Here is a 14,775-nt window from a genome sequence, read left to right as displayed (position 1 = left end):
GCATTCCATACATCTTTGTACCCTTGGGGTGTATCGCATACATTGAATCACGTGCTTCCTTTAGGATCTCCTTTTTGAACTCAACGATATCCTACTTTGGATTCTCAATTGGCGATACTTAAACTTTAAGTCGCTCTTGGAAAAATATAACATAAAATAAATAATAAAATATATTTTTCAAATATACCACCAACATAAAATATACACAATTTATCAACCCAAATTAAATTTCCAAACTTCTTCAAAAATCAAAATATAATTTATGAAGTTTACTAATTAAATCAATGAAATAATAATACAAAAATTATTTTAATTAGTTTAAAATACCTTAACTTGCATAGGCAATTGTTAAAACTCCACATTGGAACAATAATAAAAACATGAATAAATGCATAAAATCATATCTTAAAATCCATATCATAAAATGAAATATGCACGCTCGTAATGGAGGTACGTACGATACCTTCTAACATGCTACGTGATCCATGATTCCAGCTGTCGCCGGCACTTCGCTACCAATACAAACCAGGGTGGTTGCCTATATTGGCCGTCCGATCCCCTGGACTCGTAGGCAACATGATTATGGGGCTAGCTCTACATGGACCACATTGGTTCGCCGCCTCCGTACAGTGCAGTATATGCAGTATAATATCAAACAATATAACATACAAATATATGTACGAACATAAACAAATAATACTTGAATAAAACACCTTTAATTTCAAATATCACTTTGAAAAGTATTTAATTTTTAATAATTGATCGGAAAAAGATCTTGACACCTTGAAGTTGATCGACACACATCCATACTCGACAACAAGTATCGATTATGGGTGGTCATCTTGTTAAGTCGTTGGTAACCGATACACACCCTTAGGCAACCATCATTCTTCTCCATGAATGAAACGCATGTCATTCACGATGATAAGCTTGACCTAGTGAAACCTTTATTCACCAAATCTTGCAGTTAAGCCTTTAAGTCCTTTAACTTTAATGGAGTCGCACGGTATGGCGGTACTGAAATAGATCGATGTCCAAAGCCAAATCAATAATGATTCGATATCCTTTTTACGGTCGTAATCCAGATAACTTGCTGGGAAAATGCTTTCGAATTGCTTCCCACTATTAGCGGTTCCAACGCTCACCATCTTCTTTGGCATCAACCACCTGGGCCATAGACCCTTAACAACCATTCTCCAATAGCTCATTGGAGACGAGGACAGAAATTAACCACAGCAAAGGCCTCCTAACTCCTCCATGAAGCACCACTTCAAGTAAGGTGAATCACTTTAACTTTACTCCTTTATGCTAGTGGCCCATAAATATAAGATGCATAACTACTCGATCCATATCTAGGGTCGCTTCAGATCCCAAAAAGATTCAAAGATTGGATCTGCCCCCATTACTTGACCTTCAAAAAGAAAAGGCAATCCTCGACCATCGACTAGGCCATAGGACTTCCCCGTTAGGATAGGTGATTCTAATTGACACCCTCAAAGATTAGAGTTATTTAAACTCGGACAATAAATTTGCTTCAAGACAAAGGGAAAGAATGCTTTAAGATGGGTAAAACAAGAGATTAGACGCAGATGGGATGCACAACAATGCATAGTCCCTTAGGAATACTAGAACCTAGAGCTCTGATACCAATTGTCAGGACCCGTCCAAAATTCCTCACCGGAACCCTAGACAAACCCTGATCCCAGGGAAACCCTACCGGACCTTCCAATGGAAAATCCGGCAGAACCTCCCCTACGGGTTGGACTTACCACGGATTTCCTGCACTGAAAACACACTTCTATATACATCCCCTTATTCCTCCCACATTACTACAATATAATTCCACAATTTGCAGCACTCCAAAAGAATAACAGTAAATCAGTGCATAATTAACAACTAAATGTCCAATACAATATACAGAGCATTATACAAATAAATGTGGAATTAATACGATGACAGATAAAGAAGTAATACAAGATGGAGAGGAAAAAGGGAAGAAATGCTTCTTGGACTTTCGGCAATGAACTGAGACGTTGGGCTCGCCCTGGACAATCAACGTCTCCCAACCTAGACCTAGGGGAACGGAATTTAAAAATATGAGATGCTAATCATCTCAGTGAGTGACACTATCTACTGTACACTTTTAATATTAACAATATAACAATAAAAGGAATTTAATTACTCAATACCAAACAATTAAATAAATAATTAAATAATAATCATTTGAAAGTAATATTTTCTCTCAAAACCCTCACTATTCACTCCGTTGGAAATGTTCCCCTTTTAAAACATTTTCACAAAATCCGATATTCGTATTCCCCGAAAACTAAGGAATCAATTAATTTAATTAATAATAATTAAATAATCCAAATATAAATAAAATGTAATGAAATACAATAAATAATTTTAGAATACTTTAGGATTTGAAATTTCTATCTGAAAATTTATACTTGACGCACCACACCATATACCAGTGATGCCCTCCGATACCCAGCGTCCCGAGCACTGACCGGCAGGGAGGTTAAAGAGAGAAACTTGCGTACGGCACTTCGGCGTCCCGACAACACCGCTGCTGAAACCACGGGATTTTGGGTTACTAAGAATTTTCCGATTATTATTATTGTGATTTAATTGTATTTATTATGCATGAGCAAGGTATTTTCATTAATTAATTCTATCTGGATTTTAATATTATTTTTGGGCATGAGTTGATTTTTAAATATTTCAAGGAAAATATTGGTTTAAGATGGGTCACTCACCTGGAGCACGCAATTAACCTAAGATCCTCCATGGGATCAATTCCATGAAGCACATGTGCTCCAAAACGAAGCTTGAGTGACGAGGAGTACGAATCCGCTCTTACTTCCCGGAGATCGGACCCGAGGTGTCCGGAATCTCGTCGAAAAGCTTTCGGCTTTTAGAACCTCGATTCTCCCTAACCATCATGAATTGGAGGAAAAGGACACCTAATCTGGGTTCAGGGGGTCGGAATTAGTGGGGAGGGACCAGCGGTGCTACTGGGTACTCATCGGAATAGTGATTTCTTCGGCGAGCCATCGCGGTCACCGACAACCGTCGCTGCTACCGGCGCGTGCGGTGGTTAGTGGCTAAGATTTTTGGGGGTTTTGTAGATGAAAGGGAGAGGGTTCCAACGGGACTGGCGATGACAAGAATGGAGGCCGAAATGTGGAGATCTCGGCGGTTGAAGAAATCGATGCTGCCGCCAGAAAAGCCCCAATCCGGGCGCGTCGCTGGTCGGTTGGCCGTGAAATTTTGGGGGTTAGCCGGGAATGGAGAGGCGCTCCTATCTGGCCAGCGCGTGTGACAAGATTCGGCCGGAAAAATTGGCAACTCCGGCGGCCGGTGGTTTTCTCTCTCCCTCTCTCTCTCCTCTCTCTCTTTCTCTCTCCTCCCCCCTATTTTGCCAAAATAAAAGCCACCGTGGGTGACGCTGTTCATCCATGTGGACCTCTCAGATGTCGACATGTGGTGTCACTGTTCACTTAAGCCAGATATATTAAAATATTACGGTATTCGGAAAACTTCACATGTCCATAACTTCTTAACCAGGTGTCCAATTTAAGCGTGCCGCTAGTCTATAAACTCGTATCGACGAGCACTTTACAACCATACAAAAGTCAAAGCAAAATTCTACAACCATAAAAAGTCAACTCCCGGTACCTTTTGGACAGTTTGAATCTCAGCTTGTTTTACCCATAACTTTCAAACCGTAGCTCCGTTTTTGACGTGCTACTAGTCTAGAAACTCATACCAATGTGTACTTCGTAACGGTACCTTAATCAACCTAGAATTCCATCCGAGCCAAAAAATCAACTTTTGACCCATTCGGTCAACGGTCAAAGGTCAACGGTCAATGATCAACGGTCAACCTCGGTCAAAGTTGGAAAATTTCTGTTGTACTTTGGGACAGGGTGTTACAATATGAGTGGTTCACATCTTCTTTGGTCATATAGTTTCCCAAATTGGTTTACTGCATGAATAGTTATGAAAACAATTCAATTATTTTATTTCTTATTTTTTTGTAATTTTTTGGCTGCCAAATTGGTCTACGACATGGATACTTGACGGTTTATCTACTGAATTATGTTTAGGGCATAGATTATCATTATAATTATAATATTTGACTCTGGATTTGTTTTAATTTTTATGTTTTATGGCTAATTCTTGTGGATGTTATCTTCTTGATTGTGTTGTGATTCTTGACTATGTTTGAATGGACTTATCATGCCCTTTCCAATTTTGGGGATTGTGAGTGTCTTTTTGATGAGAATAAATTGTAAGTGTTTTTGAAATGTGAAATGCATAATAAAATAAGGAAATTTTTGTCAAATGAGAGTGTATATATAATCTACTTTTCTTTTATTTTATGAAATATATTTACAAGAAAAATTGTAAACTATTTTCCTGTTCATAGTATTTTTTTTAGTATAAAAGGGTCTCTCCAAGTTCTTCTTTTGGATATACAATTATTCTGGCACTCTTTTTTCCAAAGAATGTTTTGTTTTAAGATAGTGAATATGTTTTGTTTCAAGATAGTGAATATGATTTTACACCCTCACTTTTGTAGTTCTCAACATGATGAAAAATACATATATTTCTATACATTTGACGTAAATTTTTTTCTGCTTTATATATTTACATAATTTTCTATACAAAAGGGTATTCATTTCAGGTGCTTGGTTTAGGATTGATGATGTAGAGGAAAGCTTTTGATAATTAAATGATAGTTGTATCCAGACTTCCCACAGAAACCAAAATGCTAGCCATATGCTTGAGAACCAAGGTTGGGCGGTTAGTAACTAATTGGAGATTTTGTGTATGTCAATTTTTATATTATTAGTATTTATTAATTATGCAGTTTTTTAGAGATTTCTGACAATTGGAAGTTTGGCCATCTTACTTTATCTTAGTAGAAAAAGACCTCTGTTGAGAACGTTTTTGCTATGTTCAGATAATGGGCATTATATTTTCATACCATCTATCTTTTGGCTTCTGTTTAACCAAATAGGATACGTATGATCATGCACTCTTGTAATTAATCACTCTTTATATATAACTTTTGAAGTCTGGCATATGTTCAAATGTTATATGATAAACTGATTTTAGGGATTAACTTATGTTTTGGTTTGACTGCCACCTGATTATTTTATTATCACATGTCACGTGTTTTTTAAAGACCAAGATCAAGTTTAATGCAATGACAAGTTCAATGCAACATTAGCCTCCTACTACACCATTGCCCACCACCCCATCATCTCTAAAGTTAGCTGCACTTATATATTTTATTGTTTATGTTTGTACACATTTTTTTTGGTCAAAATGTTTTGAATGTTTATGTACACATTCGAATCTTGTTTTTTTATTATGCAATGAAAATTATTTGTGCAGTTACAATTATAGTTCTTATAAATATTTAGCTTTTAGAGGCCAAATTTTGGTTGTTGAGGGTTTGTCCAAATAAGCTGCTAAATATTTAATGTTTAGTGACCAGAGACTGGTTGCTGACTATAGAGCACCAGTGGCCAATTATTGGTGATTAAAATTATCTTCAAACACGTGAAGACCACAAGTGACTGTAAGCGATTTTTAGTGACCAAGAAATTTGGTCCCAAAAAGTTATTTTCTTGTGACCATATTAATAGTCGCTAATAACCATAAAATTGGTTGGTTTTACAACTTTAGACTACGAAATATTAATATCTAAATGGTGATTTTGTAGGCCTTTTAGAGACTACTTCATCACTAAAAAATCCAAATTTGGTCACGGAAACTTTTGAGTTTTAGCTACCATATTTTGTTTAGTTACTATTACCACCTTTTAGCAACAGTTCGTTGACCATTAATTTTTGGTCTCTGAGTTTCTTTAGCAACCAAAGCGCTCACTTCTTGCAACCAAAAGAGTGGTGCCGGAAATGATTTTTCTTGTGTGAATCTATGCAAAATATAATTGTCCAGTAAAATAAATCTTTATCAGGAAATCAATTAAGCACACTAGAGAGGAAATCTATGTCATATAATTAACATAACTTAGGCAAGTTCTATTGGTCAATTAAATTTTGAAATAAGTTATTCTAGTTACTGTATGAAAAGTTGGGAAACCTTCAAAATAAATATCTGAATGCCTACGATACTATAGAATCATAGTTTTCAACCAAAATATAATTATTTAGATTTCAAAGCAATTCAAAGCAACACCTCTAAAAGCCAAGACTAAACACGCCCAAGTCCGTAAAAAGCCAACCTCAACAGCATAACATGGGCCAAAGCTTGATGTGTTTGGTTTGAAATCCAAAAGTTGGTTCGGTTTTGAAGCCCAAATAACTGAGTCCGCACGAATTGCCTTGGCCTCTTTGACAGGACAATCTAATAATAATAATAATAATAAATAATAATAAAAACATCCTATAAAACTAGTACATAGAAAAACTATAAAACACAATCTGGGTATTTATTTGTGATTGGTTGACACTCGACATCATTTCCTAAGCCTCATCCATCCCTTTCTTCTTCTTGAATTGTTGTATATTCTAAAACTCATGGCAGAACACATGTGCTTCTTTGAAATCACAATTTGCCCAATAAATAATCCAATGGCTAGCCCACATCCATATCCAATCCCCACAACTTTCCAATCAAATTCAAGTTCTGACTCCGACTTTGAGCCCTCAGAATTTCCACATTCCAGCAGCAATGGATGGCCACACAATCCCAAGTTTCCTTCATATGAACTGCTCTCGAACTTGTCAAATTGATTTCCTTGTGGTATAGGTCCTGTGAGAAGATTGTGAGAGACATCAAAGACTTGAAGAAACTTGAGAATTGTGAGTTGTTTGGGTATCTCTCCTGAGAGCTTGTTGTGAGAAAGATCCAAGAATTCAAGCTCTGTTAAGTTCCCAAAAGATGACGGTATTCCACCACTTAGAATGTTATTGGATAGGTTGAGTCCGTTGAGACCCTTTAAACCCCCTATGACTTGTGGAATTTCTCCATCAAATTTGTTGTTTGAGAGGTCTATGACTGCAACATCTTCATGGAGTACCACATAGCGTATAAGAAAACCGTCGTTTCTCATGGTAACTATTACATCGTAGTTGGTCTCCAATAAATACTCTTGTGCATTGAAAGCTGGGTTTGTCTGCAAGTATGCTGAGAGATTGAAACTGATATCTTTCATGGCATTCCAGCTCTGGATGTATTTAGATGGCAATTTTCCAACGAATTTGTTGTTGGACATATCGATTATACGCAACTTGGTGGGTTGGAAGATGGTTTGTGGGTCTTCTATAACTCCATGGAACTTATTGGATTTGAGCACTAGGACTCTCAACTCTGGAAGATTCCCCAACCAGGAAGGGAAAATGTCATCGAGCTGATTGTTACTCAGAACAAGCTTTTCAAGCATCCCGCAATTGGCTAGTGATCTTGGTAGTTGACCTTGTAGATGATTATCGCTTAGATCAATCACTCTCAAGAGTGTTCCATCTGTGAAGGTGTCAGGAATGCTGCCAGTAAAGGAGTTGTTTCTGAGATTTAACACTGAGAGTCGGTTGCCAGAGTTTCCCAAACACTCTGGAATCACACCACTCAACCTGTTGTTAGACAAATGAAGAATTTGAAGAAACGGCAGATCACAAATTGAAGGAGAAAATTCTCCAGTTAAATTGTTGTCTGAAATGTCAAAGAGAAGGGTAGAAGGTGGAGGAATTGGTAATGACCCATTCAGCATGTTAAAAGATAGAACCAACACACGTAGATTAACCCAAGAAGTTGAATCTTGTCTGGGGTTTGTTCAAAGCCTATCAAGAAGTTGTTCGCAAGATTCAAGACCTTCAAAGTTTCCACGCTCACGGTCCATATCCATTTGGGTATTAGACCACCAATTTGGTTTCCTTGAAGACTCAACCACTTCAAACTTTTCTGGTTCATAAGGAAATCAGGGAACTTTCTTAAGTTGTATGAGTCCAGTCGTAGCATGGTCAACTGTGAAAGTGTTGAATTGATACCACTTGGTTCAGTGACACCAGAAAGATTGTTGTTTGATAGATCAAGCTGGCTCAGATTTTTAAGGCCAAGAAACATATCAAAATTCACAGTGCCATTGAAATTATTGTTCTGTAGTAAAAGGGTTTCCAAATTTCTGAGTTTTCAAAATGACTCCGGAATTGGACCAGTAAATTGATTGGAAGCAAGTGATAAATATGTCAAGTTGGTAAGTTTTTCCAAGAAAGAAGGGATTTGGCCACTAAAATTATTTTCTGAAAGGTCAAGATAAGATAGCTGATTAAGTTTAGCTATGGATGATGGAAACCCATAAAAATTGCAACCAAACGCTATCAATACATTCAAAGAACGAAGATTTTCGATTGAAGGAGGTAGCTCACCAGAAAAGAAGCTAGTCTTCGCAAACGCTAAACAACTTAAGAGAACTCCGCTGAAGTGGAGGCAATGAACCATAGAGGTCTATGTTATCCGACAGGCTCAGAAATTGCAGATTAGGAAGTTGAAAAATTCTCGTGGGAAACACACCCTTCAATCCACAGCTTCTTAGCGACAGCTCTCTCAAAGTAGACAAGTCTGCCAACATATCAGGCACTGTGGAGGATATGTCAACAAAACTGAGATCAAGTACTTCAAGCCTTTTTAAGTTCAGGATTAGGCTTTTCAAATCCGGATTTTTGAGTTGCAGCAACTTCTGTTCAGATGACACATCAATATTGACAGACAAATCAAGAGTAGTCAATCTGGAGAGTCCCAAAATTTCATTGGGGATTAGATCAGAAAATCTACAAAGGGAAAGGTTGAGATAACTCAGCCTTGAAAGCTTACTGAAAGCTTTGGGAATTGAAGAGTAACTGAAATCATTTTCAGCAAGATTAAGCTTCTCAAGGTTAACATGGCTGAAAAGGGTGCTATCAGAGTTGATAGAACCGTGCAGATAGCTGCTGCTCACATCAAGTTCAATCACATGGCCGGTGTTTGGATCACACTTCACACCATCCCAAGAAGTGCAGCAGTCACTCATCTCTCCTTATACCGTCCAGTTTTTTACCTTTGAATAGACAAAAGGATTAAAGAGAACTCGTTCATCGACCATATCTATGAACTGCAACAAGGAAGACCTATCATCATCAAGACAAAGCGGCTTCAAAGAAAAACACAGATTATGCATGAGATGAACAAGTAGGACCTGACAAAGCTTTAGCAGTTTTGATGATGAACAAGGATTAGTGTGTATATCAACAATGATATCCCTTCTTATATACTAATTTCCATGAAAACTAGTCCAAGTCAAGTCGTCTCTACACATTAATTGCGATCCAATAGAAAGAATATTATTATTTTCAGTAAGTTTCTTTTATCTGTTATTTATTGATAATTTGACTTGCGTGGCGCTCTAAAATGCTCTAATTTTTCCATGGAAAAAAATTGGCAGCTTCTGTGCCGTGTTAAATGTTCCATACATTGAGTCTACCTTTATTCTGTAAAGTAGTCAAGCTTGATGTCTATCTCGTCAATGGAGTTAATTAGAATAGCAATATATACGTATCATGTTGATTTTAATTTCTGTCTTGTGCATTTAAAATTGATCTGAGGGGGATCATTTTGCGAAACTTATATTCTGGGGAGAGAGACATCGGAAACCCTTCTACAAGTCATGGAATAGGACTTCTCAGTCAAGTCGTCTCTTCTGATCAATGACAGGAAGACTATCTTTGGTCATCTTCATTACCATGAAATACACGTGTAGACGCACCCGCGAGCGCGCGCGCGCACACACACACACAATATCCATATATTTGTCTTAACTATATAAGTTAATAATAATTTTTGTAAAACTTGCAATAATAATTACATAAATAAATAAATAGCATAAGAAAAGAAAATAGAGGGAAACCCCCCAAAAAACAAAAAAATAAAAGAAGAGAGAGAAAGGCAAAAGGAAAATCAGAGGTGGAAAATATTATGTTAATTTATTGAGTGAGAAATCCAACTCTTAAATGGCAACAGTTTTAGGCAGTCATAAAATTTTTGACCAGCAGCAATTGTTTTGCTTATATTATTTAAACAAAATTTCTTATGCGGTAAAAGGATGTATAAGTTTCTATAGTTTGGTTATGAAAAGTTTATGAATAATAATAGACACCGCATATATATGATTTAATAATATATATGTATATATAATACAATCATTTTATTAACTTATTTTTTTTTGGGACAAAATGTGAATTAATACTTTTTACTTTTTTTTTTTTTTGGTTAGGATTTTGTACAAAAATGTTTGATAGATAATATTTTTTAGTTTTTAAAAAATTTCATATTAATTTATATATGTTAATTTTTAAAAAAATCGTTAAAAAAAAAAATCACATGCGGTCATGTGACCTTTAAACTTGATTTTTCTTTATATATTTTTTAATTTTTTAATTAATTTTTAAAAAATTAGTTAAAGAACCTAAAACTCTTAATGGCACCGTTTTAATCCAAAACAAATTCTATCTCAGCCATTCATCTGCTTCATCATCTTCATCTTCATCTTCATCGTGTTCTTGCGCGTCTCACTTCTATAGCCAACCCAAGCTCATATTGTTCAGAATTCACACTTAAAAATTAGGAAAATAGGAAAAAAAAAAAAAAAAGAAGGGACAAATAAAAATTTTCTCTTTTAAAAATCCTAAGTAGAAAATTTTATGCCTTTTGAACTATTAGCTCAGCAAGGTGATCAACGCAAGGCTCTGGGAACGGGAGTGCCATTGTCCCAAACAAGCCTGCCGTTTACAGGAAGCTGAAACACAAAGAGCAAGTAAAAATATAATTGGGGCTTGGAATTTTTTTTGTTTTTTTTTTTCCCGATGCTTTTTAAAAAATTTAGAAGGAAATGTATAATTGTGAAAATTCCTTGATATATGTCTAGGGTTTGGACTTAATTAGATTTATGCTTAAAGTGTTTTCCAGGGACGATGTGTCTGCCAACAGGAAGCCTTGTGTCACCGCCGTGGAGGCGAAGAGAAGATTCAATGGAGCGGCTAAAGACGCCGTTTCCGCCCATGGTCTTGGACGCCGTGTTGCTTAAACTCCCTTTCATTTTTTTATTTTTTAATTATTATTATTTTTTTTTTTCTCTTGTTCGTCCCTTCCTCTACTACTGTGTTTTAACCAAATATGATATGAACATAGAAAACCATTTTGGTGAAAGCATGGAAATGGGATGCAAAACGCAAGACTAGCCCAGCCCCAAAGCGAAACGACAGATTTTTTTGTTTTTTTTTTTTTGTTTCAGCAGTTAACTACGTACTTTTTATTTTATTTTTTTACAGCAGTGGTTACATAAATGGATTATGCATCGTTTAGAAGGGAGTCTATCGACCTGATCATAGTAACAATCGAAAAAAAAAAAAAAAATGCGGAACAAGACATCGCCATCTAACGATATAGCCTTCAAAGATGAAAACGCAGCTCGCCTTTTCGGGCAAGTCCTGAGGAACGTCGACTTGCTAGTCTTTATCCCCACTGGGTAAGTGCGGCAGTCTGCCCCTGTTGAGGCTCACTTCGGCGATCCCTTTGGTTGAGAGTCAAGGGGGCACCGGCTCCCTCTACTGCTAATTCTAACTAAAGGAGCATAGCCGGCATTGCAAGAAAATAGAGAACCCCCACCCATTTGAGTCGACGCAGATTTGAGGTAGAAATCGTCCAGTCAATTTTATGGAAATTTTTTTGCTAAAAGTGTCAACTTCAAAACTACAGGTACTGGTGGAATAAACAATGAGAAGGGCACGGACATCTCACCTCCTCTGTTTTCTCTGTTCTGTATTTTCATTTTTAAATGATTTTTTCCTCATAAATTTCTCGAAAAACACAAAATTATTAAAAAAATAATTTATTTATCACATGATTATTTTTTAATAGAAACAGTTTAGTTTTAACAATTTGGACAGTAAAATGTATTATTTGTTAAATTTTTTTTTTACAGATCCCAAATTAAAAATAATAAAAATAAAGGATATTAATTTGTATTTTGCTCTAATTTGAATATCGAGTCTTTTTTATTTTATTTTATTAACCCTTGTATATCACATGGGCTATAATTTAAATTTTAAAAACTATGATATATGGATTTAGTAATATATCAAAATTCTATTTAAGAAAAATAAACGCTGTCGAAACTTGCTGATTAATAAATATAAATTTTAAATATTACCATTTGATATAATTCGATGGCTGAAAAAAATTTTGATATTAATCTTCATATTAAGGACTTTATTTAAGCATAGCAGTATATATATATATATATATATTATAGTCAATCTCCCATCAAAATTTTTATTATGTTTTGTTGGATTGTTTTAAAAGTTAAGATTTAAAATTGCATTTGGGTTTAAAAAATGTCATTATGTTTTGGTCATTTACCAATCCAGTCCCATCTAGTACATGGTTTGGTTAAATTAAAAAAATTAAAAATTATTTATGGCTTGGCTTTAAAGCTGATTTATCTTATAATATATAATTGGAAGGTACAATATCTCATCATATATACATGTGGCATAAAATAGTGTTACCTCTATATTAAATGTGTTGCAAAAAATAAAAAATAAAATAAATAAAAAACCCCATATAGAAAAGTGAAAATTGACTTATAAACATGGATTATCACAAATTACAATTTTCTTTTATTACTATATAATATATCACAAATTAATTACAAACATATGCCTCCAGCATGTCCATTAATGCTATATTAGAGAAATTAGCTGGTAGGAGGCCAGGTTCAAATTAAAATTAATATAAAGAAAACTAAAGTGATTCAAAAGGCTTTCCTTAGCAATCTGATCTGCTAAGGAATTGGAAGAACGACAATTTGTCTTTTCCTTGATCTTTAGCACCCCATAACGAGAATGCAATCGGCCACCTGGTTCTGCGAATTGATCTTTCTCACCACAGTTATAACTACGTCTAACGACTACACAGTATTATTCCAATCCAATCTAACTAGGAGTGGAGGAGACACTACTTGACGCATTTTTATTAATCCCCTTAATTAACAAGCTAATTTGATGTATAGAAAAATTATAGACTCTGTTTAGGCATTGTTTCATAATGAACACACAACGGTTACCTTTTTCTTCATTAATTGCGCAAAAGATTATATAATTTTCGCACTGCATTATCTCCATAGCTGCCCGCTTTTTATGTCATTTTGTAGTAGGATTTTCTTTCCATTTTCTTATTTATATTTATATATCTGTCAAATAACTATCCTGTTTAAAATATGGGCTTACTAGATATGCAACAAACATATTGCATATTCAATTTCATATACTAGGCATAAAATATTACATGTTTTTGGCAGTTTGTATTCTTTGTTCTATTTTAAATTCTAATATTATTATTGGAGTTAGAAATTTTATCTCCATTGTCAAATTTGACTAAAAAATAATGTTATAAGTCTTGTTTTGCTAATTAAAGAGGAAAATATAAGTCAAGTTTTCAGAACTTTGTTACACCTAGCATGCAATTGGTTGTTGATGAGTGAGGATTTACTCACTTATTGATATCTTTTTAAGGCTTAATTAGTGGTGAGAACTCAAGCTTTCAAGTTATTTTGATGAATTTTGAGTGCAGTTTGTAGGAACGCATCAAAATTGGATTTTGTTCCAAAAACTGGATATTTTTGAAGCTATTAAGAGGAATCTTACAAATTCAAGGTTTTATTGAAGGTTGAAGCATTATGGAGAAGCCTAAATTCATTTTAGGGAGTTTTCAAGGAGGCCAGGCAGCAGTCGCGGTGCTTAAGCACCAAATTTGGCGCGTCTCTCACCATTTCAGTGTGCCCCTCACCAATTCAGCAGGCCCCTCACTTCCCGCTCCGATTTTCCAAGCATTTGATTCCCCAAATCAGTTTCTTTGGCAACTAAGCACCATATTTGGCGCGACCCTCTCGAAGTTTTTAATTAGTGGACACCAAGAACTAATCTTAGCCATTGAATCAAATTTTCATGGCTAGATTAGCCTCTTTTGGATGGTTTTATCGTGTTCTCAAGTGTGGAGGCTCATTATTAGGCTTTAGAAGGAATGAACACTACCATAGTTGCATGAATCAAGCCAAACATTTGGAACCTTGGAAAAGTTGCATTTATTTTTCAAGTTTAAATAAGAACCGATAACTAGTCAGTGAAAATGATAGTACATTTAGATTTTTGAAGCCTAATATCATGTCAAAATTCAGCATTCCACTCAACTTATTGTCATCGGAGTAAAGATGTTCAATATTTGTCATTCATGTAAATGAATAAGAAACGGAACCACGCAATTTATTATTTTCAACGTCAAGGTGAGTAAATTTTGTAAGGTTTCCAAGGCAAGAAGGAATGTGACAAGTAAACTTATTGCCATCAAGATCTAGGTCAGTGAAATGGGTGAGATTTTGAAGAAAACAGGGGATTTGAACATTGAATTGTTACTTGAAAGGTCCAAAAAAGTGAAGCTCGTTAGTCTACCAAGGGAAGATGCCGCAAGACCATGCAATTTGTTTGCTTGAAAAATTGAGTGAGTTAAAAGAGTGAAATTTGACTCTTTTCAAGCCATAAAACAGTAAGCTGCGTTAAGTTCTAAAGAAAAGAAGGGATTTGACCCTCAAAATTGTTTTCTGAAAGATCCAAATAGGTAAGCCTCAGTTTTGTAAGTGAACAAGGTATGCAACCATGCAATGTATTATTTTCAACGACAGGGTAAGTTATTGGCTAAGGTTTCCGTACAAAG

The 14,775-nt window shown here is 35.4% G+C and overlaps 2 protein-coding genes across 2 annotated transcripts; both read right to left on the bottom strand.

The window, feature by feature from the left end:
• Window positions 1-6,496: 6,496 nt before the first annotated feature.
• Window positions 6,497-7,747, bottom strand: LOC132803540 (receptor like protein 27-like). Its single transcript, XM_060816750.1, has one exon. It carries the CDS (start codon window positions 7,745-7,747, stop codon window positions 6,497-6,499), a length of 1,251 nt encoding a protein of 416 aa, XP_060672733.1.
• Window positions 7,748-7,810: 63 nt separating this feature from the next.
• Window positions 7,811-9,043, bottom strand: LOC132803539 (receptor-like protein 7). Its single transcript, XM_060816749.1, has 3 exons — window positions 8,429-9,043; window positions 8,025-8,133; window positions 7,811-7,938 (listed from the first exon to the last, which is right to left on the bottom strand). Exons 1-3 carry the CDS (start codon window positions 9,041-9,043, stop codon window positions 7,811-7,813), a joined length of 852 nt encoding a protein of 283 aa, XP_060672732.1.
• Window positions 9,044-14,775: the final 5,732 nt, after the last annotated feature.

This window comes from Ziziphus jujuba, chromosome 4, assembly GCF_031755915.1.
Source record: "Ziziphus jujuba cultivar Dongzao chromosome 4, ASM3175591v1".
Taxonomy (NCBI): domain Eukaryota; kingdom Viridiplantae; phylum Streptophyta; class Magnoliopsida; order Rosales; family Rhamnaceae; genus Ziziphus; species Ziziphus jujuba.
This window is presented reverse-complemented; position numbering and strand designations above follow the sequence as displayed.